General features: G+C 36.4%; 1 protein-coding gene across 1 annotated transcript in view; it reads left to right on the top strand.

Annotated features, from left to right (window-relative positions):
• Positions 1-19,015: 19,015 nt before the first annotated feature.
• The window catches only part of LOC112684402 (RNA-binding protein 24-like), a gene marked incomplete at its 3' end in the record, with an annotated part of 30,237 nt that continues 23,332 nt past the window's right edge, over positions 19,016-25,920 (top strand). The window contains exons 1-2 of the mRNA XM_025555920.1: positions 19,016-19,813; positions 23,027-23,153. Coding sequence (XP_025411705.1) covers positions 19,529-19,813; positions 23,027-23,153 — 412 coding nt within the window. The remainder of the gene's footprint in view (positions 19,814-23,026; positions 23,154-25,920) is intronic.

The following is a 25,920-nucleotide window of genomic DNA, read 5'->3' as shown; positions in this document are numbered from 1 at the left end:
ATGCATGCAGGACACAAATCACACAATACGCAAAAGTGATCAAAAGTTCGGGGAAATAAATAAATATCGAAATAAAGAGAAACGTTCCGGGGCGGCAAATCGTGTGCGACGTGACTTTCATACGGCGTTGGCTTCGCCACATAATACACGCGTGGAAGTTCCTACTATCCTTTTTTTTTTCTTTTTTTTCGTTTTTCTACACACACACGATTGATATATTTCACTAAGGGATGATACACTTCGTAAGTATTTGCGAGAAGCGCGTTTTGCGTTTTATAATAATAATATGTGTTTGCAAATAAAGTCCCAATATTACAGTTAGTAGGTGTATCTTACACGTACAAATAAATGAATATGCGAAGATTAAATAACAAATAAAGATACTGATAAATAATAAATAAATAGTAAGTTGCAATCCTCCGATAAGCTTATGATGGATGGTTTACAGGAGAATTCACATTACGTGCTTAATAATTTACATTCTCGATATTTTTTAAATTTACCATGTTTCAAATGTAATTTTACTATTTAGAACACGTCTAATTTTATACACTGTGAATTTCGCCCACTGCTGCGCCAAGAGCTACGCTCGTCTTTTTCGTCATCCCCCGAAACCCGTTTAGCACGCGACTGTTATCATTTTCATGAATCGTTTTAATTATTGTAACAACGTATTCAATCGGATGCACGCTTGACTGTTATGCTGTTAAGCCGTTTTTATGGTAATGAGACCCCAAGGCCTAATACATATCGGAGGCTTTTATATACGTAAATTATGGTACATATATTTTTTTAACATATTAATAATTATATTTAGCTATTAATAAACTTAATTTTTAAAAGGAAAAAAATATAAAATGATGATATTTTGTAAATATAATATAATTTTCGGTAAATTTGGAGTCTCTGGTCCAGACCATTCGGACGACCGATGTCTGAAGACGGTACGACTACGAATGTTGTTCGACATGCATTATTTCATCGCCGTCGTGGTTATTAACATTACCCAGACTAATAAAATCTAACCTGTTCCTGTATACCAGGGATGAGCAACTGGCGGTCCGTGGGCTACATCCGGCCCGCGAGCCTTTTTTATCCCGTCTATGCTATATTTTTAAATTACATCACACAATTTTAAAGTTTAAAATCTATCGATATAATAATTGTTATCAGGTAGGTACCTATTAAACATTATTGAAAGTCTAAATGTCATTCGAATGATATGATATTATGATCATAATATGTATACGTATAGCTTTGAATCAAAGCTGTTTGTAACTTATTATTTAACTACATCAATTTTTTCGTATCATTTATGTCGTGCTCTGTTGTGTGTATTGAATTTATTATTTTCGTATATAAAAATGCTAATTAAAATGCATATTTTGAATGATTTTACCTTCTAGTAACTTTGAGTTGCCTGTACAATATATATATATATATATATAATATATAATATAGCTTCACCCTGAGGGGTGGAGGTTTAATTGTAGTGCGCGATCGAAATAGATGTTTCAGAGCAACGCGGTACAATGGTGTACATCGTTAACCGTACATCATTATAATACGTTCTAACGGTGCGCGGACATTTAATCCACAAACATTTCAAAATCGTTGTTGAAAAAAGTACGTTTTTGGTTTAATACACATACAATATCTATACTGCACGCGTGTGGATAATGATAGATGAGCAGAAGCACCATCCGAGGGTGATTTTTTCTCGTCCAAACCAATGGTATCGTTACATTTTAATTTCTTTGTACTCGCGATACGATATTCAGAGGATGTATCATTCGATAAATAACTTCTTAACTACGTTGGCGAAAAAAAAATTGTACCACGCGATCTATTTGATCAGTTATCATATATATTCAAACGATTTATTTTCCGTTAAACGATAGTACCCATATGACGTGTTGCTTCACGATGGCAATGTTATTTTCTCTGTTAATAAAAAATGTGATTTTTTTTTAATTAAACCTGTTGGGCAGTTTAATCCGGTGGTGACAGCGTGTGCACACAAGACATAATACTAGTACATACAACGTTCTCTGGACTTGCCTGATGTTACGACATACATGTACGGTCTTGTACATCGTTCGGTAGTCACGGGGCTCGAATGAATCCCTCGAGAAGATCAACAATATTATGTTGTGTAAATAAATAATAATGTTAACTTGAGATTACGCGAGTATCGAGTTCCAATTAAGTTAGCGTACTGCAGGAGCATTTGCCGTTAAAATCGTTATCGCGTTTTCGAACTCACGTTTTATAGTGAAAAAAACAAACACACCTACTTATAATCGTATTTTGTACCATCAAACAGACGATTATTAGTTTCAAATTCCGTTGCGCATCAGTTTTACTTCAATTATGTCATAATATATAGTCAAACATGTTGTGTAGGTTCGTTTATTGCGGCCAAGCGCGTTCAATCGTAACATTTGCACGTACGTGTAAACGATATCACGTCCGATGTTTTAATGGCATAAGATTATTAAAAATATAATTTTGTGTAGTACGATTTCCTTCCTTTATTTCTCAAAAAAAAAAACGATATACGCCTATACGTATAATGCCTAAGTTTCCGTAGTTTCGCCTCCTAACAAAACAGTAAACACCACAAAACTAATTGCTCAAAAATGTTAGAACACAAGACGGTGAACGTTTGAACATCTTACAAGTCACTTATGACAGACATTCGATTAATATTAAATCAAGAGTTTGAAACGGGTTGTTGAATTTTATATTTATGAAAAACAAATGCCAAACGCATAAACAAGTACTCATCGTAGAACCTTATGAAAAGAAAATATAATTTCGATCAAGAATATTCTATACGCCATAGATACAGGTTTGGGATTAATTTCGTCCACATAGATAAGTACATAAAATTAAAAAACCGCTCGCTTACTGATGAGTATATAACCGAATTATTATTAGAATGTTGACGGAACATACTTGTTTCTATGTATAATTGCACTAAGGATTTTTGAAAATCACATTGTTAATGGTCGAAACAGTTTTTGACTCTTTTTTTTTTTTTTTAATGTTTTTATATTGCTTTTTATAAATACTAATTGAGAAGTATGCGAATTAATATGATATAATACGATTTTTTTTCAATTTAAAATTGTTTATTTCATTGAAACAATAGTTGATCTAATCATATAAGACGGAAAAAAATTACCCACGAACAAATACGGGTATTTCAGATAATACCATATATATTATTAATATTCATATAATAAAAAATAAATTAAAACATATTTTCAATGCGTACTTTGTTCACCTTGCACGTGTGGTAATCTTTTCGTATGTTTTATCATTTATATTAAGTCTCAGATAATATATAAAATGTTTTGTTTTACATCGTTCATTGAATGATTAATTCTATAAATTACAGTTAAATTACAATTATATAATTTACAGTATATATTAATTAAACATCCGAAATAATTTGTTAAATAAAATTACTTAGAGCTTACCGTTGCATTAAATGCTTTTACTGTACATATCTGGTTACATTTTACCAAAATAAATATAAAAATCCCAACTTGAAGCGTTTATTTAGTGTCAAAAAAAAATTATTGACGAAAGACATTTTTCAGTTCGGTCTATGTTCTGTACTAATCGATCTTAACAACTATTGAGATATATTTTCAGCGCAAATTTAACATCAAAAATATTGACAATTTAAAATATTTATAAAAAAAACACGTCACTTTAAAAGTAACCAATTCTCTGAAGCGCCTGTACGAAACAGGAAAATGTCTCACTCCCATCCAAATAATAACGATAATGATAACACTTATACAATTACGATAGCTAACCATGAATATATCTGTTGTGCATTTAAATGAGAAATTCAATCTAAATTATCATTTCATTACTTGTGAATTTCATGACTTAGTTCTCATATAGATCACAAAAAGATGAAAAACAAAGTTTTAAAAACATTAATTTGAGATAATTTTATAAAACACATACAAAGAAATGCACGGTTACATGTGGATAATATGTAACTGCAATTTAAACGAACAATGCATAATTGTTAGCATTATTATTTACTAAAGTGCCGGGGATTCATTTTCTACGCAGAATGATATTAAGAAATCGTGTGCAATAAACCGAACGTGATAAATATCGTTGGCAGTTTGGCACGCGATAGCGGCCGTTTACACGTAGGTGCTTCAGAATCCCTAATACTTTTATTATACTAGTTTCATCCCGACGTTCTATTACTGAAAAAAAATATGTAAGGTACACCGCTACGTGGGTGCGATCGCATGAATGAAAAATCTAGATACGAATTTGCTATCCATGGATTATTATAGAAGAAATTCAAATTAATTTTGAAACATTGTATAACAGGCACAACGAAAGATTTGTTTTTAAAAAAATGCTCGTGTTCCGAAAAGGTTTATGATCAATAAACACTGAACTAAACCGTATTATCATTGCTACATTTGTTGTTTAAATACTATTATTAAGACTTATAATTAATCAATATTATGGGCTCAAATTTTCAAATTGAATTTTAATTTTAGACATATTTCAGATTATTCAAATGCTGCTATTTAGTTAATAAATAGTATTTATACTATGCCTACTTCAATTTAGCCACGTTTGCATAAATTGATTAATCATTACTATGATTAACAATTTCTTAATTACAATTTGTACTAATTCGTTTGAAAAGATAAAATAAAACATTCAGTTTTACCAAACATAAAACAAAACAAGAAAACCTATAATATTTTATCGATCATGTGTTTTATTTTTCATTAGAACTTCTAGTAAAAACTATTAAGCTCGATTATTACAAATAATCAAAATAAACTGCAAAGAATAAAAATATCACAATATTAAATATATACAAATAAGTTTAAATAATGAAGTCGGCCAGCCTCACGAACAAAAAAAATTATGAGAATACTCGTAATTACAAGATTAGAATTTACAATGTCGAAAACATTAAATGGGATATTGAAGGATTCAAGAGAGTTCAATAGGATATTTCGTTTAGTGGATAGGAAGGGACAACCTATGAGAATACGAGACAGATAACAAAAGATTTGTTCTAAATGTAGCATACAGACGGGGAAAATCGTTAAGATTTAGTTTGTAAAGTTGATAAGATAATAATAGATGATGGTCAGTGCGTGATCGGTTTAGTTTTAAATCAATCACGTTATCGGGTCGTTTTCGGCATTATTTTTCGGGCCGTGTTTGAAATCTCGTACCGGGGACGGATCCGCGGTTAGAGAACTGAAGGACAGGCCATTTCAAGAGACCGTTTATTAGGGCTGACCGTGGATTATAAACGTACGCCTTGAAACATAAAAAAAAAAAAAACACGATACGATCGAATAACACGTGTGTTTTCAAGTTTATTCGTGATTATCGGCGGCAAACTTTGACGTTTATTCTATTCCACGGCGGATTCGGCGTGAAGACGTTCTACCGTACTGGGGAATTGGCTACTGTCTAGGAGTACGGTCCTGTGGCGGGCACACTAAAAAAAAAAAAAAAAAATGAAAACGTCTTCAACCGAACGACTCCGTCGATATAAACGTTAACCGCGAGCGGGCTCCGATCTCCTGAACCCGTCCAGGTTCGCACTGCTTGCGCACAGACGGACAACAAGATCGGAACACGGCTGCTGAACACCCGGACACTTCCGCGGTTAGCCACTCGGAGCCATAAATCACAAAAGCGGCCGTTGCAGTTAACACCGTTCGTGCGGCCAGCCGAAATCCAGAGCGACGCGGAAATAACAAACGACCGTTCCGTCCCTGTGCTTTTGGATTCGATCCAATTTCGCCACAAGTAGTTCGCCGCGTTCTTCAGCTGTGCAGTGGGGGGGGGGGGGGCAAATGCTGTTTTATCGTTCGAGCGCGCGTCCGTTCGGCCCGACCGATGTCGAAACAATAGCACCACCGAAAACAATACACGATAACATATGCATCTGTATGTGGTAAAGGAGACCACGTCAGAAAATAGTGATTCTACAGGAATCAAATTTTCGATCTTGTTCGTTTAAAAATTTACTTTTCTCCGTGACCGATTCGAATTGCTCTATTGCTCTTGATTTCCGTTGTTTTTGATGACCGGGTGCAGTTCCTTATACCTTTATGTAGAGCGAATAATGTACGAGGACGCTAAGCTCTAACTAAATTTTTTCAAAAATGTTCACGGTTTCCTTTACCTCCGGGCTACAGATACTCGTATGTATAATGTATAAAAATGTGCCTTTTAATTTTTTTTTCACCTAAATAAATAACGAAAGAAATCTGAAAAACGGTTTCGACCGTTATGTCGCATAAAAACTATAGGTACCTTCTACCGTAACTGTTAAAAACGTAAAAAGCGTTAAGAGCGCTTACGTTTAAGCGCACACAGCATGTATTCGCATATTTTAACGATTTTAAGTGCGTAAAAAGCCACTGTTCGTACACGAGATCACATTAACGTCGCGTCGAAACGCTAACGAAAAAAAAAAAAAAAATAAAAAAAAATTAAACGTTTGACGCGGGCTATAAAATTGATGGTTGACATTCGGAAGACGAACGCGTTTCAAGAAAAACGACTTTACCGAATGGAGCGGCGGGCAACACACGTTGAACAGACGCAAGCGTGATTTATAACACGACGTTAAGATGCGCGTTGAGCCGCGGCTACCGGCGGAACATCATTGGCGGGTTGTAGTGGCGTAGATACAATTTTCTTCTGGAGGGGGTGTTTAAAAGTCAATTTATAATATTCTTATTCTTTAGTATATCTTATTACGAGGTCCTATATAATAATATTACATTTAAAATGGTATTATTATGTTCCATATTTAATGAAAATTATTTTGTTATTCAATTTTTAACATATACCTAATCTTAGTAAAATGAAAGTATCATTTTAATATAATATGTAAATATTAATAAATAATAATTAAACATTAATAAAAAAAATTTTTGGGAGGGTGGAAACCCCTTACATCCTCCCCGTAACTACGCCACTGGTGAGTTTTATTCCGGTGAACATTAACAACAGCGGTATATATCAGGGATGGGCATCTCAAAGTTACCGGAGGGCCAATTTTTAGAAAATTAAAATCTAGTGAACCAAAGCATAGGAAAAAAAAGATTATTCAAAATATGAATTTTAATTAACATTTATATACACTGAAATAATGAATTCAACACACACGACAGCACAAAACGAATGGTAAGAAGAAACTAATATAGTTAAATAGTTCAATACAAACAGCTATGTTTGAAAGCTATACGTACACATACAAATGGCATTTAAACATTTAAACAATGTTTAATACCAGACAACAATTATTATATCGATAAGATAGAGTATAAAGTCTATACTATAGACGATAAATTTTAAAATTGTATGATTTAATTTGAAAGTGTAGCACGGGCCAAATAAAAAAGGCTCGCGGACCGCCAGTTGCCCAACACTGGTATTGGTACATTAATAACGCGTTGTGAGAGACGCGTGCGAAGACGAACCGACGCGCAACACAACGAACAGACGGACGGTAGGGGATGGAAATATACCATACCTTTGTTATCGAGAGTCACTTTGAATATTGTTCGACAGCCCAATTATTTCGGTAGCAAACAATTTAACTCTCGGGATTACGAAACGCGAGTATCGATTCGGCGGCGGGTGGCACCGCACTGCTGGTACCCGCGTGCTGCGTATTGATTTCACGGTCAATTTTTGCTGGGGGGAGGGGGAGGTTCGTAAAAATTCAATTCGAATCGTCCGGCATTCGCTTACCCGCCGAGTTTCCGCGTCGCAACCATCGTGTTACGTCGATTTCTAGCGGAATTATAGTTTTTCTTCTTCTTCTTTTTCCAATCGTCACGGGGATCTTATTGTTTTGCTTTAGGTATCGAATCAAGTCGGGTACTGGAGAGCGGCTGAAGTGTCGATTATTTTCGAGGAGGGAAATCGGTTATGAGGTTACCCTTGCAGAGAGGACACGAATGGGGAGCCTTCAGGAGTCAAAGTCCTGGAAACGAAAAAGGATATGAACTATAAATAAGAGTACACGAACCGCTTAATATTGTTATATTTCATACAGGAATTTAATATCAGCGTATACGTTCTTTCAGATTTGTTCCAATCAGGGTTATCTGAAACGATCAGTTTTCAAGAAAAAAAATGAATAATAAAATTGGTTGGATTCAAAACCATAATTTACCGATATTCATGTTAATACACGTTAAGAAGACCGTATACGAACAAACGAGAATATGGTTTATGAAAGGGCTTAAGAAAATATTTTAAACGATCAAGTTCCTTTTAGCCTTACCCTCCGTACAAGCTACGCATGTGTAAAATAGTAGTTTGAAAAAAGTAATTCGCCGAACCGATGGACAACACGAAATATGTGCCGAAGTGTATGTACGAGTACAACATGATACGATGTTATGAATATACGATAATAAACGAAACAGAAAAAAAAGAAAGAGGAAAAAGATTTTTATGCATTGCAATTCGGTTGGGATTAATAAAAAACAAAAAAAAAAAAAATGAAATCCCTATGTAAGCGTACACAATATTTTTCCCCGCGTCCAAAAAGCACGAGAAGAGAAACAACGTCGCCGTAAACAAAAGGGTATATTTACGACTACGTTTTATAACTGAAAGCGGAGGAAAATATGTTTCCATACGACGAACAACGTGTCGCGAGTTTATTATAATAATATATCCGTGACGCACGTGCAACGTAAATGTGTGTATATAAAAAAAAAGTAAAAGATACCCGGAGACCGTAAATAATATTCTTTACGTTTGTTTTTCCTTTTTATCGGCTAATCCACCGAAAAGCGATAGTTAAAAAGTACAAAACAACCAACTTATTAATGACGTGCGCGTTAATATGATTGTTGTTCCTCGTTCTGATCGAAAGTAAATGTTGCTGCCAAAATCTATAAGCGATCTTGTGAAAATCGTAAAATCAGTAAAATTGTACGATAAAGCCTGTTTAGATGGATTTTTTTTTTTAAAAAAAAAAGGAACTAGTATTCATCGAAATTAGCGTATGCACATATTGTATATTATCAGTTGTTGGTAAAAACAAAAACACGCTTTTATGAATTAAAATATTTTATTCAATATATATAATACGTACATACCGTATCGGAGAAGAAATACATATAATTATTTTTTAAGAACACATTTTCAAAATCGAATCGAAAATAACAATAACAACGCTATTGTGCTCTATTTTTGATCATTGTGATTAGAAGCATTGAAATAATGTACTCCCAAAATATACTATAACCTCGAATCGTTTCTTTAACCGTTTTGTATACATGTTAATAATAATAACTGTCATGTTAGGCGACATAGTGAATAATTGGCGTAAAACAGAAAACTAAAATGTAACTAAATATTGATATCAGCTAATATTTTCTTTGTGTTGTGAAAAAAAAAATGTTAAACCTGTACGTACAAATATTATAAAATGGAATTTCTCTCGACCAATATGGAAAAATCGTAGTATATTATTTTAATAATCATGAAAAACAATTGTATTAAATTCTGATGAAACCCTACTTCCAATTATGTACACGGTGTATACTGTTATAATACACAGTACCTATATTTTTAGCTCGTAAAACAATTAGCTCGTCGTCAAATATTTATCAACTGCAGCGTTCTTATGGTTAGATAAACTGAACTTCTTTTTGTAAACATGTTTATTAAAATGTTTGCACCGTATAAATTATGGCATTTTTATTATTATTATTATTATTATTTTTATTTTCCTTTTTCAAAACAATATTAGCGATTAATGTTTAATCGTTAGTGATTATTTTATTAAATTTATAATTTTCAATGGATCGTGTAAAATATCAGTAAAACGTTAATGTACCTACAATAATTGTTAACCGTTCACGTACTCATTGCAAAAACTATATAAAATAACAGAACTACATTAAACAATAAAGTATATTTTACTATTTGCACGTTTTCTCTTCGGTGTGTTAAAAAAAAAAAAAAAAAAAAAATTTGGTCTGGTGTGCTTACGTAATTTGAAAATTAATGTTCACAAAGTGTTAACACTAACGTTTGCCAAATTGAATTGATGTTGCGAGGAAAAAAACTTCACCGAACATATTGCAATACAGACATTGATTTTTACGACATAGTCAGAAAAACGCGAAAATATATTCAATTCCGCATCATTTACCTTTTCGAAATATTCATATCCAGAAGTAGACACACACAGGGTTGCAGCGTTATGATAATATTATTCAACGAATATGTCCATCATGTTTTTTTTATTAATATATCATACACAATAATATCCGTATATAATTTAATAACGCACATCATGATATGGAAATTTGCGAACGTAACACGTGTTAACTTGCACGTTTACATTGGGGTAATTGTTTAGGCGAAAATATTTATTAAAAAGCCGTCACACCGGCGGCATCGTACATTTGTCGTCAATTCAAATGTAATTTTGTATTTTTTTTTTTTTATTTATTTAAAAATCGTACCTACCTATATAATATTATTAATTAAAATTTATAATGGATATGATAATTTAAATTCCTGTGTGTGATCCATTTTTCATAATTAGTAGTTACCTTTTGGTAAGTTTTAGTTATAAACATGCTTGTTACATTTAATGGTTACACATCAGTTTCTATTTCATATGATTGTAAAATCGTTGTTTTCAAAATTTTTTTGTACCAACTAAGGCTTCTTCATACTTGAGTAAAGGAGTTTCATCGAAAACTCCTAACCTTTAGCAGTCCAATAACACTCATTTAAGGTTCGAAGTTACTCTTAACGAGTGGAACATGACTAAAAATCATATATTTCATTAGCCTGAGAACTTAGGCTATTTAGGATTGGAGAAGGAGTCCGAATCTGTCACACCACCCACGCTCATCGTCCAACAATATCGAACATCGTACGGATATTGGGTTGTTATTCGGTTATGACAAACGCCTCTCTAAATTACACTCTCTATTTATACACAGATATACATGTTTGTTTTGAGTCGAGAACTCTCTTATCTGGACGGTCTGGTGTTCTTAATTTAAATAGTTCGTAAAAAATATATAATAATAATAATGACATATTTATCGGTGACAATGTGTGCTCAAATAGGATTTACGATCGTCTTCCCCTTTTACGAAAAACGCGTACGCCACAAAAACCCGTGATGCAAACGCACGTTTTCCGAGTTTATATATAGGAGTGTACACGATGATGATAAGTAACGTACACATAAACGGCAATGTCTTGCGGAAGGATTATAATGTATTTTCGTAAATTCCCAGGTTCAATCGTCGCGATTACATCACATCAGGTTGACGCCGCTCATTATCGTTTAACCGCGTACCGCGCATATTTGCGATTTCCAATCGTTTCGACCGATTCTCGTTGTATAAAAATGTACGCGCAATGTTATAATCAGGGCTAGAATTTGTATGCAATAAAAAATTGTAAAATATACATTTTATTTACCAAAATATACAAAAATATGCATTTAAATTTTAATAAAATAAACACAAAAATATAGTTACAAAAAAAATATTTATTCATTGAAATACATTAGTGGTGGTTGGCTGTTTATCTTAATATGATATAATTGAGAAATAAAATAATATGTATGTTTGACAAAAAAAACCAAGTCTTATACTTTTTAATCAGCAGGACTAGAATTAAATATGAAATATTAGTATTAAATTATAAATATTAATTACGAGAATTTTTCGCAATCTTATAATCAAAATATGCAAAAACATGCAAAATTAAAACACTACCATGTATCTCATCCTGAGGTGATTCGTAGACATTACCGACAAAATCGATAATCAGAAGTCGCAAAAAAAAAAAATGCTGTTGCATACAAATCCTAGCCCTGGATAGTATAGTATATATACATAGTATGTATAATTTAGCGGGGCGTAAATCTACCACGCGGTGTACACACATTGTATACGTTTCCGCAGTGAGTCGCGGTGCTTACTTGAAGATTACTTTCGAGCTTTGTCGAGAATTCCGACGTGCACCACGGTTAAGTTTGATTAAGTTTCGAAATCCATTTCGGTTCGTCCTGCGTAATCATGCACAACATGCATACGTTATACGTTGATGACGACAACAAAATCCCACTACAAAACTAACACCACAACGTGTCGTTATATATTATACGCGCGCACACGAGTTTGGCGCATTTGGCAAGATTGACATTTTTCGGTACGGTTGCATAATTCGATTTTAAATTAAGAAATCGCATATTTCAAATGATTAACCACGATTTTATGCGATTCAACGATTGATTTTCGGTTTGCCGGATCCATACGCACTCGTTTATTTAAAACGCAAAATAATACACTCGTTGCAGTTATCAATAACACCGCGCATCGACCGGATCGTACATTCATAATGTTGTTAATCCTTCATTGCGTTTCGGACGCTAAACGTTTTAGATCCGAGATAATTTACCTACATAAATTATGTACGCAAAAAAAAATATGATACACTCGACGGGATCCCTATCTTGTACGCGTATCTATGTAACGGCCTAACCCATATTTTACCGATCCTAAACATTTTTTTGTCGACAACATTATTTGTACACCGTGTTCAGCCGAACATTTCTTCCTTTTTACACACCGTAAACGTGCGTATACGCACAGTTTGATAATAATAATAAAATGTATAATATATACATTCTGATCTAATCTATTCATACAAACATGTACAGCAAAACAAACAAAGGTGTTGTGTGCAGGAGATTCATACGAAACGAGTTTATTTGGTTTTTATTTTATACGGCACTTTTTCAAAGGGTCAATCAACCCCACGTACATAATATGATTTGCAGCCAGTTGAATGAATACAATATTATTTATTTTTAACGTATTGAAATGATCAATTTTTCCCCGTTGACGAATAGCATAAAAATATTCATCAGATAACCACTATTTGAAACCCTCGAAATCGGGACAACATAATAGTGTACATTTTCGAATTCGTCGAATATCTGATACTATTGAAACCGGCACACTGATCTCAATGAAAAAAATACATCTCAATCACTATGAAATAAAGAAAATGATATAAAACAAAAATAATTGTGATTTATTATTGACTTATTATAAGGTACGTAATATAACATTAAATCTGTTTCAACCACATTACACAGGCTTATATCGTTTTAATGTTAAAACAAATGTAGTTTTACTTTTTAAAAAACCAACCGATCGTATTAAACGAAATACTATTTTAATGATACACCAAAATATTTCGTTTGCATATAAAAATATAGTATACGGAATACGTTTATTCGACTATTGAAATAAATAATTAATTTAACCCAAGCATTTTCGTATTTTTATTTATCTATATTATTATCTTTTTATGAATTTTTTTTTAATGCACGTATAAAAAATTATTACATTTCCGCTGGCCATTTTTTTTTTTTTTTCTGTCAAATATTATACCCGCAATGACCTCAATCACCTATGCGTTACGCGTGTAGTATTAAAAATAATTTCGAGTAGGTATATATGCGGACGCTAATATGTACAACAGTACCTACCGATACATCTAAACTGGGCGACGCACGCAATACTGCGTGACCTTTTTGTGCACACTGTAGATCATAAACCATTGTCTACTGTTTGGATTACACGTGGTGATGATGCAACGTCACCGTTCTCCGTCCCACATCGATCTATTCGAAACGTTTCTCACGTGGTGCCCAAACTATTATAATAAATATGGAAATCCGTTCAAATTTCAGCGAACACATATTATGTTTGCCGTTTTATTACATTTGCCGCGTTTCGGCAGCTTTTAAATAGTTAACATACTACGATAAAATTATGTCGTATAAAATGTACACATTTATTTAATATTGTTTTGTGTGCTATTATTGTTATTAAATTAATGAAAAAAAAAAAAAAAGATAAATGTCGAATTTAAAAGGTGATCTTATTTGCATTTTTTAGGAGTATGACGTATATCGAGTAAAATTCACGTATAACCATAAAAGCCACACAGAAAAACATACACAATATATAAAAATTAGACGAAAACGTAGAATAAAAATGATTATACAAATCTAAATCGGTTAGAAAAAATATAGGTTTTCACAAAAAATTTATAATGATATGTTTTTTTTATTTAGTTGTTTATACAGAAGTACACAGTTAAAGTTATCATGTTATTTATTAAAAAAATTAGTTATCGATAAGGCAAATATCTGTAAGTCCGTATAATATAATTGTAATCATTAAATTAATAATAAAAATATATTTATATTTACAACCATGCGTAGAGAAGAATAATTAATAATACGTATGCATTTAGATACTATAACAATTATTGATTAGGCCATATAATATCGAAAATAACGTATCGTTTCGTTTTCATTATGCCCATATCAATTAAGATACTGCATATTAACGAGAATAATAGCTACAGGCTGGTAATAAATTGTTTTTAAGAAGAAGCGAAAACAATTAGTGTGTTAAATCAAGATCAAATCGAGAAAACGAAGTAATATTTTCAGAAAACTTTCTTAGCGAATCGAGTGTATAATTTAATTATTTTGTGGAATGTGTACAATATATGGGTATGCGAATCTTTTTTGTCCTCTTTGTGTTTCCAAATGTTTACTCATATCCATAAAATGTATATAAATATACTACAGAATCAACATCCCAGTGGCGTAATATAATTATGCGTAATGATAATAACATCTATAAATCTAAAATTTGGCCAACAATCCGATTTTTAGTAGATCTCTTCTTTCCATTTACATACCATAGTAATACGTTATTGCCGGAACAAAATTTATATTTTCAAAAACAAGATATGATTTTATTTATTTATTTATTAAATCATATTTATATTAAATTATTTATTAAAAATTATTAAATATTTCTAATAATATCAATTTAAATTACCAACTGAAAATATCATAAATTGTTTAAAATTCACTTTCGAAAAACAGGAAAATAATAAAATTAATTTTTAAGATTTTATAATAACCATTATTAATAAAAAATTTGATTTTCATATTAACAGGTAATCAATTGATACAATTATATCACATAGTTCCAATCATACTCACTCTCAGGCGATATATTTTAATTAAATTGTTTATAGATTTAAACGTATTCCTCTAAACAAACATGATAATCTACATTAACTTGATTTAATGTATGATAATTCTCATGAAAACAATATCAACCATAATAATACCAATTAAAAAACCATGAACGTGTAAAATAAAATATTAAATAAAACTTTAATTTTAAAATGTTGTTAATAATTATTATTATTGTAAGTTTAGTATTATGGTAGTATTAAATATCGTTATAAAATGTATCTAATAAATTCGCTAAATTTTTTAATTATATTGTAGGTAATTTAAAGTTAGCAATTAAAACTAATAATAATTTAACGTGACAATGAAATTGTAGGGTTGTAAAACTTCGTAAACATAGCCTTTTATAATGCAATTCTCTTATCAAAACAGAAAATTCATAGTGCTTTATATAATTAATTTACTTAATTTCGTGATACATATAAACATAAAATAATGAACTACCTTTATATATTTTCTTATGAGAGTATTTTAGCTGAGATATATAATACTACATAAAGAAATATATCACAGTAGCAACAATAATAATATAGCTTAAATAATCATATACAAGTTGAATTTAATATTATGACTCTATCTAATCTAAGTACTTTTGATGCCGTCTCAACCCTTATGAATGCGAAAAAATTTGAAAAATCCTTTCTTTATCTGACTATAAATAGTATTAAATACATTTCCTTTATATTTCAAATGAATCTGTACGGGGAATTTTTGGCTGTATGTTGATCGGTCAGTCAAGATACGTTCGATTATTTATATTGATTGCTAACTTAGTGTTCAATATTTTAAACGACTGAGTTACATTATTTCCATAACAAAAATATTGAAACTCTAAGCATTTAGTTCGATAGTGTTGTACCAATAATTAATTATCGGTATTGGTTTAATGATGATTTATTTGTACAACCTGAAAACAGTATAATACTATTTGAATTCTGCGCATGATTTTGCCATGAAGTGCTGTTACAGATGATCCGAATAATCAACTATATAAACGTTGGGCTGAAGGTATCGTAGCCACTTAGAAATCGTCTCCCTTTAAGGTGACCAAAATGAATGAATTCGATTATTATAGAATTCGTTGGACCCGGTGGTAAGAGTTCTGAAGTATTCACTTCACATTTAATAGTACCAGAGATAATATACAACAGCGTTTAAAAAGCATTTTTATAAAGTATTTACAACGAGAAGAATATTATTACGTATATATTGTCTATATATTAATATGATACGAGTGTATGCCGAGAAGAATAAACGAAAATTTATCGATACACAATTTAAAGCGGAAAACACCGCAACGCCGGAAAGAAAATAACCGTTCAAGCCGTTAATATTCGAACGAAATTGACGATGATTGAACGAAACGCATTTAAATAGGTTGTTGGTATACAAATACATATGGAAACTAAAATCGGCATTCATATACTTGTACACATATGCACGTACTGTCGGTTAAAATGTATTAATCAAATCGCTGTAGACAAATGTATGTATTATATGAAAAACCAATTGTTTCGCGAACTCACCCTTCGTTTACACCACAAAACCGGCTTACTCGCTCGCTCACTCATTCGCTCTCCGTTGTTCGGGAAATGATATAATAATTATTGTTATATCGGTGCCATTGCCGGTCGGTCAGCTGATACACGGTCCATCAATACTGTAATAATAATCCGGACAAACGGCCCATATGGCTGTATGAAAGTCCATCGGAAAATCCGCGAAAAATGTTTTGTTGACAGGATGTGTGCGCCGTTCATGCGGTACATAAAGATGACGGACAATGGTTTGCCACCGATAATTTCGTAATATTATATTATATTAACATATTATCTAGCAGGCGCGGACAAAGATTTATATTCAACCACTCAAAAAAAAAAAAATCATGATTGGTTCTCCGTTTTCATTTATAAATAAATATGTACAACAAATAATTTTAATTTATACACAACAATTGTAAGATTAAACTTTGTCATTTAATTTCAAAAATTTAACAATAATTAATAAAGTTCTAATTTTAATCAATAATTTACTTTTAGAATTTTTTAATTGTGTATTATTTTTTTGTCATTTCGAAATAATAGATCTAGATCAGCGCATGTGTATAAATCTTAAGACGTTATTGCATACCTATAATTATAATACTTTGATGAATCGATGAAACTACAAGATAACTAGTCTGGAAAATGAAATAATTTTTTTTTTGGAGCCGTTTGGATGCAACGATTGTTTAAAATCCAAAAACGAATACTTTTATTGTTATCACATAGCAGAGAGGTCCATATATTATTAATAATTTATTGATTTATCGTTATTACGCTCGTACGTAAAATAATAGAACAGGTAAACTATCCTAAAAGTTTGTTCCTATCGAATCGATCGAAACTGCAGATTTGACAACGTTGCTTTATTAATTATGTCGTTTGGGTTACGAATACAATTATTAACCTTCGATCGCAGTCGATTAAAGAGTTTTAGATTCCATCCTCATATCGATACCTATAGAGGAGGTCTAGATAATGTTTTCAGGATATCGAGATGGACTAGACACTAGAGATCAGCACGGGCTGTTTTTTTTTGGACCGATTCGGCCCAAAACTTAACTTTTAAATTGTCGTCGTCCAGGCCCGGTCCATATTTTATTTTTTTTAAGTCTATACCGACCAAACCCGTTCGTAATTTTTTTTTCAAATTCCAACCCAACCATGCCCGTTTGTAAATAAAAATATACATCAACTGTATTTCCTTTCAGTATTAACTTAGCAAACAAAAACATTTCATAAAGACAATAAATGTATTATAAAAAAAAAAAATATGTTAAGTTTTATTAAAATTTAAATATAAAATTATTTATAGATATAGAATACATAATGCTACAAATTAAATTAATTAATTTTGGTTTGACCGACCCGGCCCAATGAATAATATAACGATCCCACTTATAACCAACCCGTAATATTTAAATTATGGCCCTGCTCGGACCAAGCCCGGTGTGGGACGGGCCGGGTCGGGCTAGCCCGGCCCGTGCTGATCTCTACTAGACACCAAGTCAAAAACCTTAGGCCGTTCCGGTTGTCTGCGGTTTTCGGCAACCCTAGTACTACAACACTCGACGAGCAGTGTGAACACTCCCGCGCGATGTGTGTTGGTTAAAATGATACCGCGTTGAACGAACCGAGGGGAACCAGGCGATCGGATATAGTGGCGGGGGGAAGGCGGCACCATAATACGGCACGTAAATACGAAATCAAATTATTTATTCATCGATGCATATCGGCGTGCCGATCAAACGATATTATATTTATTATTACTATAATCGTTATCGTTAGGGGAGGGTGTGCGCGCGTACACACATCGATGACCGACGGCCGAAAGGGGTACATTAATATCTAAAACACCGATCACCGGCGGCGACGGCAGACCTTTGTGCGCGTCGAATACGTACGTATATATTACGTGGTCGTCGTCGTCGCGGTCGTGGCCATCGCCGTGATCGTCGAGGGGGTAAGGTCTACGCGGGCGAGCGTGTGCGCGGGCGCGCGCGCGCGCGCTCGCGAAACGCATTAGCAGACACGCGCACTCGGCCCCGCTCCCGCGGGGGCCCCACTGTTTGCGCCTCGTCCACACGACCACGGCCAGCGTTCCCGGTGGCGGCGGCCGCGAATACTACGCGTACTACACGCGCACGCGATGCACGGCACAACGACACCGGCGGCGTCGGCGGCGGCGGGGCGAGGTAGTCGTGGCCGGGGGTGGGCGGCGGTCGGCGGCAGCGGTGACGACGGCGACGAGGAGGAGCCACCGCCGCCGCCGCCACCGCTTGCAACGCCGCCGCCGGAACAGCTGCACACGCCGAGGGGAACCGAACGAGGCCTCGTACGCGGACTAAATTTAGACGGCCCCGCCAGAGTGGAGTTGGACGCGGACCCGCCAGTCAGTGACGTTACCGGGATCCCTTCTGTACGCACCGTGTAGCAGTTGCGCGCTCCTGCAAAAGTCGAGAAAAACAATAACACCCGAGCACGCACACCACTACCGTTTATCTCTCACTCTCATACACACACACACACACACACACACCAACACACACGTCGCGCGTTCGCGAAAATGTTTGGGTGCTAGTTTGTTCATTGTTTTTCTTTTGTTTTTTTTTTCTTTTAGTTTTTGTTTTTATTAATTTTTATTTTATAATATATATATATATATATATATAAATCTGTTACGTCCGGATTGCTTCCTCGCCGATAATAATAGTATTATTATCCGATTCGTTTTATCTCGCATAACATAATCGTTCACGTTCCGACCGTTCACGTTTGATTGCTTTTGCTCGTATCTCATATATAACACACAAGCGTCATGTTGATGTCCGGTGCTATGACCAATCCGGACACCAGTCTGTTGGGCACGGCCGAGGGTCTGGTCGGCAGCCTGGCCAGCCTGACCGCGGTGCCCGGCACCGGCGGCGGCGGCGGCGGTGGCGGCCAGCAGAAGGACACCACGTGGACCAAACTATTCGTCGGCGGTCTGCCGTATCACACCACCGACAAGTCGCTCAGGGACCACTTCGCCGTGTACGGCGACATCGAGGAGGCCGTGGTTATTACGGACCGGCAGTCCGGCAAGAGCCGGGGCTACGGATTTGTGAGTATAACGCGGCAAGAGTGCCACGGCGCGTGTAGAATCGTAATATCGGTTGCCACGTTATTATGTTAGGCTTTGTAATTTTTTCCGCGCTCGGCGGCTAGCTAGTGCCACAGCGGCGTACGTCTGTGTTTGTGTTTGTTCGACAGATGTTCTGAGTGTGCATGCGTGCGTGTGTGCGTGCGTGCGGGTTTGTGTGTGTGTGTGTTTTGTGTCGGCGTATGCGACCGAAGAGGTTAGAGGCAAAAGCCTGGGATGACGACACGGTGGACGGTAAAGTTTGTTGCGCGGTAGATTCGGTGAATAATAAAAAAAAAAATTCAAAACCGTCGAGAAAAACGTTCTCGCTCGGTCCGGTCCGGTTTCCTTGCTCGTTGTTCGAAAAAGTTACGAGATCAAGGCGAATTAATACGCCTTTCCTCGCCGGTGTGTGTTGCAATCGGCCGTCAATCGTTCGCGCGACATCCGTTTCGACAACGCGCGCGCGTGCGAAAGTCCGAAAGGTCGAGAAGCAACACCGACGTGCCGAGCGATCGCACGGTCATTGTCGAGCCGTCGCGGAACACGTTACGTTTTATGCGTGCACACTCGCCCATGACGTCAAACGAAACCCTCGGACGATCCGTCGGGCGCACGTTCACGTTACGCTGCCGTCGTACGGTCATGCGGTTGCATAACTGACGCGATAATCGTCTGTCGGATTATGTCTCCGCAGTAGGTCGCGCGGGAGCGTTTTCGAACGTCGCCAAACACAACGCGCGTGTATAATGCGCGCATAATATACGGTGAGGAACGTGCGCTCGCACACCGAACACAGTGTCGACGGTACCCACTCGGTGTTATCGGAAAACCGTTACCGCGCGCGTCTTAAAGTCGTATGACGATAAAAAAAACGCTGCTCTGATCCGACGAGGTTACGGTGTGATCGCTTCTCGAGACGTTCCGGTTCCCGTGCGCGTCGGGTCACTTTGCGAAATCCAATCACGTCCGCGGCGACTATTTATACACCTACGGTACGGCCGGACAATAATAGGGTGTCGCGCCGCTCGAATAAACCGAAAGTTTTTCTTCGTTTTCTCAGTCTTCTTCTGTCGCGCTCACCGCCACGGCGACGGTGCTTTTTTTCCCCTCTCGACGCGCACACACAAATACCTGGTACGCACTCGAGCGAACTAATAACTGAAAACTCGAGCACTTCCAAAAGCATACCGGGTATATTAATATTTCGCCCCCCGGCCGCCGCCTGGTATATATTTGCTATTGTTATTGTTGCGTACCGGCTTATTAACATCGTGACGGAAACGAGTTAATATAATATTGCGTTTGCGTGTTCGGTCTGCAGTTGTAGAGTTGCAGCTGTAGAGTTGTCCCGCTGTCCGTCCGCGAGAGTCGTGGCCGCGAACGCGCGTACACTACGCGTGTATACGTTTCCGCAGAAACGTTCCAGACCACTTGCGCACGTAAAAAAAAGTTTCAAACAAACAAACGGAATAGCCGTGCGCCAAAGGGGGAAAAGTATATTTATATGTACATAAATAAACTAAACGCGAGTGACGAGCGTGTATGAAAGGAGAGTTGAAAACGTTTACGCTTTTCATTTTCCCCGCCGCGGCAACCAAGTGTTGAAACTAAAAACACTCTCGGTGCAAGACAAAAGATAATATTATTTGTTCTCGTGATGAAAATCAAATAAAAATATGAAAAGTAAAAAAAAACCAAGACCCATTACTGCTCACGAGTATTTAAATAATTTCGTTAAAACAATAACGAATCCAATGGAGGGGGGGGGACTATTATGATATTATGTTTTCAATTTTTTGAAATCCTTTTTAAGCACAATCGAATTCGGTCGAAATCTGCAGCCCGATCCGAAAGTCCACGACCTGTTCCTTGTTGTTTTTTTTTAATTAATTTTTCTATTTAAACTTTTCCGGCCGAGCGAAATAACGCGCCGCGTAACAACTTTGTTGGCGTAAATATTTTAACGTGCGAAATAATTAACGGTGCAAGGCACCAATCCAGGTGGTATTCATAAACTCTGTGAATTCGATTAAAGGCAATTATCGTTATGACAGTTGTCACACACATGCCAGAACGCGTGAACGTTATATGAGTCCTTACATGTTTCTTTTTTCTTTTATTATTTTTTTTCCATCACAAAATGATACAAATTCTTTACAGGTAGTGTGTGCGGACAAATCGTTTTTCCGGTGCACGAAATAATTGCGCGGCCGCCCAGTCAGAAATACCTCGCACAACAACATTTATTTCCATTACTTCCTTTTTCGCACGTTCCCGCCGGCTATATTGCAGCTAATGTTAGTTCCGGCTCCGACGACAGCCAAAAAATCTTATAGCACGTACACGAGAACGTGTCGAATCGAAAAACGACTCTTGAGAACAAGTCCGATAATATGCTGTATATATATATATATATATATATATATATATATATATATATATATATACAGTAAATATCAACAAAAATGGTTTTAAAAGTTTTAATCAAGTGGGTGTGAAATTTCGACGCGCAAGTCCTAGTGCGGTAGTAGTCCTTGTATATTATATTTATATAACATATATATATATCATATTACTCTGCACATTTTTTGTATGTTCGCGCGACAAAGAGCTACACACATACACACACACACATATATATATCCTATAAGAAAATCGAAAGCCCGTGTCTAAATAATATATATATATATATATTTATACATATACGTATTACTAAAGACCCACCCTCTTGTCGTGCACGCACAAATGCCTTTTTATCGCGTATACTTTTGTCTCGCGGGGAGTTTCACGCGCGCGCCAGGCACATTGCCGCTACACAACCACCCTCGGATTCCGTTGTATTGTATTCTATATATATATGTTTATTATTATTATATTCTTGCTCTTGCCTTTGCTCTCGACACGTAATTCAATTTTACCCTTCACATTTTATCCGCCGTACACCCTGCTATCCCGTCATCGACCGCCGTTTCACCGCACTCGCCCACTCGGCGTTAGAAACGGCGCACAGGGTAACGGGCACCCGGAAAAGTGTCTTTGACTGGATTCGCCTCGTGAACGCCAAATAATATTAATAACTACGGCGCGCATCGCATGATGACGATTATGGCGACGCATGCAATAACTATGATGATGATGATGATGATAGAAATAACTAGTATGTATTATAACGGATGTGTTTGGTTTACGCAGGTGATCATGGGCGACAGACCTGCGGCCGAGAGGGCGTGCAAAGAACCGAACCCGATCATCGACGGACGGAAAGCCAACGTGAACTTGGCTATACTGGGAGCAAAACCTCGCGGAAATTTACAGCCAGGTAAGATCATATTATTTCCGTGGACGGACTACCCATCATCACCACGGTCGTTCGAAGTGCATCGTTCGAAACACTAAAAATGTGCATGTTCGTGTGCTGTACACGTGGTGGCGGTCAGGTATCATAGGCGTTCACCGTTCGCGCACCGCGTGTAGTTTAATGAAATCGAAAACGTACTCCGTCAAACGACCGAAGCTTTCCCACACCCACACCCCTTGACCAACGAGAATTAATGCTCGCAGTTTTTACGCGTCGATACGCGTGATGATCGGACGTACGTAATATTACGTGTGATCGGCTGTCGGGAAAAAGAGAAAGAAAACGAGAAAGAAAGAGAGCGGAGAGAAAGCAAACTATAAATCGCGCGCACGCGTCGCGAATACATAATGAGATGATTATAATCAGCGGCTGAATAAGTGCAACTAACACCAGACCGTATATTACATACGACGGATAGTATTATTTATGTGTAGCCAAAACGTTATTCTACATGTGTGTTGGCACTTACTCGTATAAGTGATGCACGCGACGAAATAATTACTCTCGGCGGGACGTAATAATTACTGTTCTCTCTCTAAGAGCGCGCGCGTGCATCACAATGTACAGCATTATGGTAATTTTCCAAATGCAGCGTATTCTTTTAAGCTCTCGCGTGTACGGATGTTCACCACTGTATAGACGCTCGACAACTATCGACCGCTTTTACTACGGACGATGAATTCCGTCTGACGGAAAACAATTTTACCCGTCGAAAATCCCGCGCTGCCGTCGAACGAATTTTCGGTGTATAAGAAAATTCAAAGAAACGCGTTAGCTTCAGTCTGCCGAATTTTCTATGTTTTCGGATCTCTTTTTTACCGATCGATACAATATTGATACAATACTCGTGGAGCGCCATTATTATCATTATTATAATTTTTATTATTATTATTATTATCATCATCGTTATTACTGTTATTGTCAATACCAATGAACCCACGAGATCACCGTGTAAAATTGAAAAACAAAAAAAACTATTGAAAACAAAACTTTTAAAATGGAAAACAAGTTCAGCCAGAGAGTATCATAAAACTTTTCACGACGTAATAGATATCCGCCGCCGAACGCCTTATACCCGTATAATACCTATCCGACGAGATGAGATATTGTTTTACATTTAAATTCCCGCTGGCGTGATAACTCGACTATACGGTCCCATAAATCTGTAAAGTATAATATACGTAAACGGGAAAAATCCTTTTACAATAAACATACCGTTAGCGCGTTTCTTTTGTCGGCGGGCGGTTTCTTTGTATAACACCCAGTGTATCCAATATTCGGCCGACCGCGTCCACTGTGTAAACGTACGAAAATATACTTTTATAAACGTGTACACGTACCGGCTGCAAAGTTGAAATAATATTTGTGCTCCGAGAAAAGTTTTTTCCTACGACGTTTCGCGGAGGAAACGGACGTATTTTTCGCTTAAAACGATTCGATCAATCGGCATTATTCTTTTATAAATCTATTATCCGTTAACATTTTCAACGCTGACAACGGGATCGTCAAGCTCAACCGCTATCGTTGCTCAACAATAACTATCAACAGTAAAATACTACAGAAGATTCGCGCCACTTAAGACATCGAAAGCTAAATGTCAATAATCATTTTTATTTTATCATCCAACACTTGAACGGACGCAATAGTTTCAAACAGTGGCGTAGGAAAACTCGCCAGCGCCTTTGGCAAACTTAGAAAAAGACGTTTTTAACCAATTAAAATTTGATGTTATATTTTTTTCCGGAATACAATTCATATTTATAAGTTTATTATTAATGTTAATTTTAAACTTTTCTCGCTTTTTGACTGGCAAATTCATCGATAATATTCATCTTCACATGAAATTTTTTATTTAAATGTCCTTGAGCTATTTTCATAATTTCGTCATTAACTTCACACGTAGTGTGTACAAATAGACAACATCTATGTATTTCAAAAAGTATAATGGAAAAATTTCGATTTGATTGTAGGATAAAAATACGACCTTTGCACGATTTTGCACCTCTTTGCAATTCGCGCCCCTGGCGTAGGCACAGTTCGCCACACCCTAGCCACGCCACTGGTCTCGAACGTTCGTTATCCAGAAACGTTATTGCAATCCGTCGACGCTCGCCGGTCGTTTCCGCGCGTGCCGTAACGATAAAACGGCGGTGCGAATCGCACGCGGAACGGGCCGAAAACGTTGCGACACCCTGACCGACGCGGTACGGTGGTACGCATATTTATTTTTGCGTTGCACGTTCGCGTTTTTCACTCGACCGGCGGACGCGCGCGCAAGCGGTATTTACGCGCGCGTACGTTTTAATTTGTTTCACCTTTTCGAACGCGACGGAGAGAGTGAGTGCGGCAGAGAGAGCGACAGAAAACCCCGTCCACGGCTGGCTGGCGACGGCTGGAGGGACGCCCCGCCGAACAACATATGGTTTTATGTCCTGCGTCTCGGCGCGGTGCGCGCGCTCGTGCGTGCGTTCAGGCGACTGACGTCGGGTCCGGGAGGGGTACATCCGAACGTGCGCGTGTACCGCCCGGGGGGGTCATTGACACCGCACCGGACCAACTGCCCCCGGTGCTCGACGGGCCGTGCCAAATTAGAACGCGGAGGGAACGCTAACCCCGAGTTTTATTTTCGTACGCAACGGACGGTCGCGCGATCGTAGGGCACGGTCGCGCGTTCAGACGTGTACAACGCGCGCGTTCGTGCCGTTTCCACCCTAAAAAAAAAAAAAAA

This window comes from Sipha flava, unplaced genomic scaffold (assembly GCF_003268045.1).
Source record: "Sipha flava isolate LNK unplaced genomic scaffold, YSA_version1 105_pilon_pilon, whole genome shotgun sequence".
NCBI lineage: Eukaryota > Metazoa > Arthropoda > Insecta > Hemiptera > Aphididae > Sipha > Sipha flava.
Note: the sequence above shows the minus strand (reverse complement) of the source record. Positions and strands in the feature narration are given on the sequence as shown.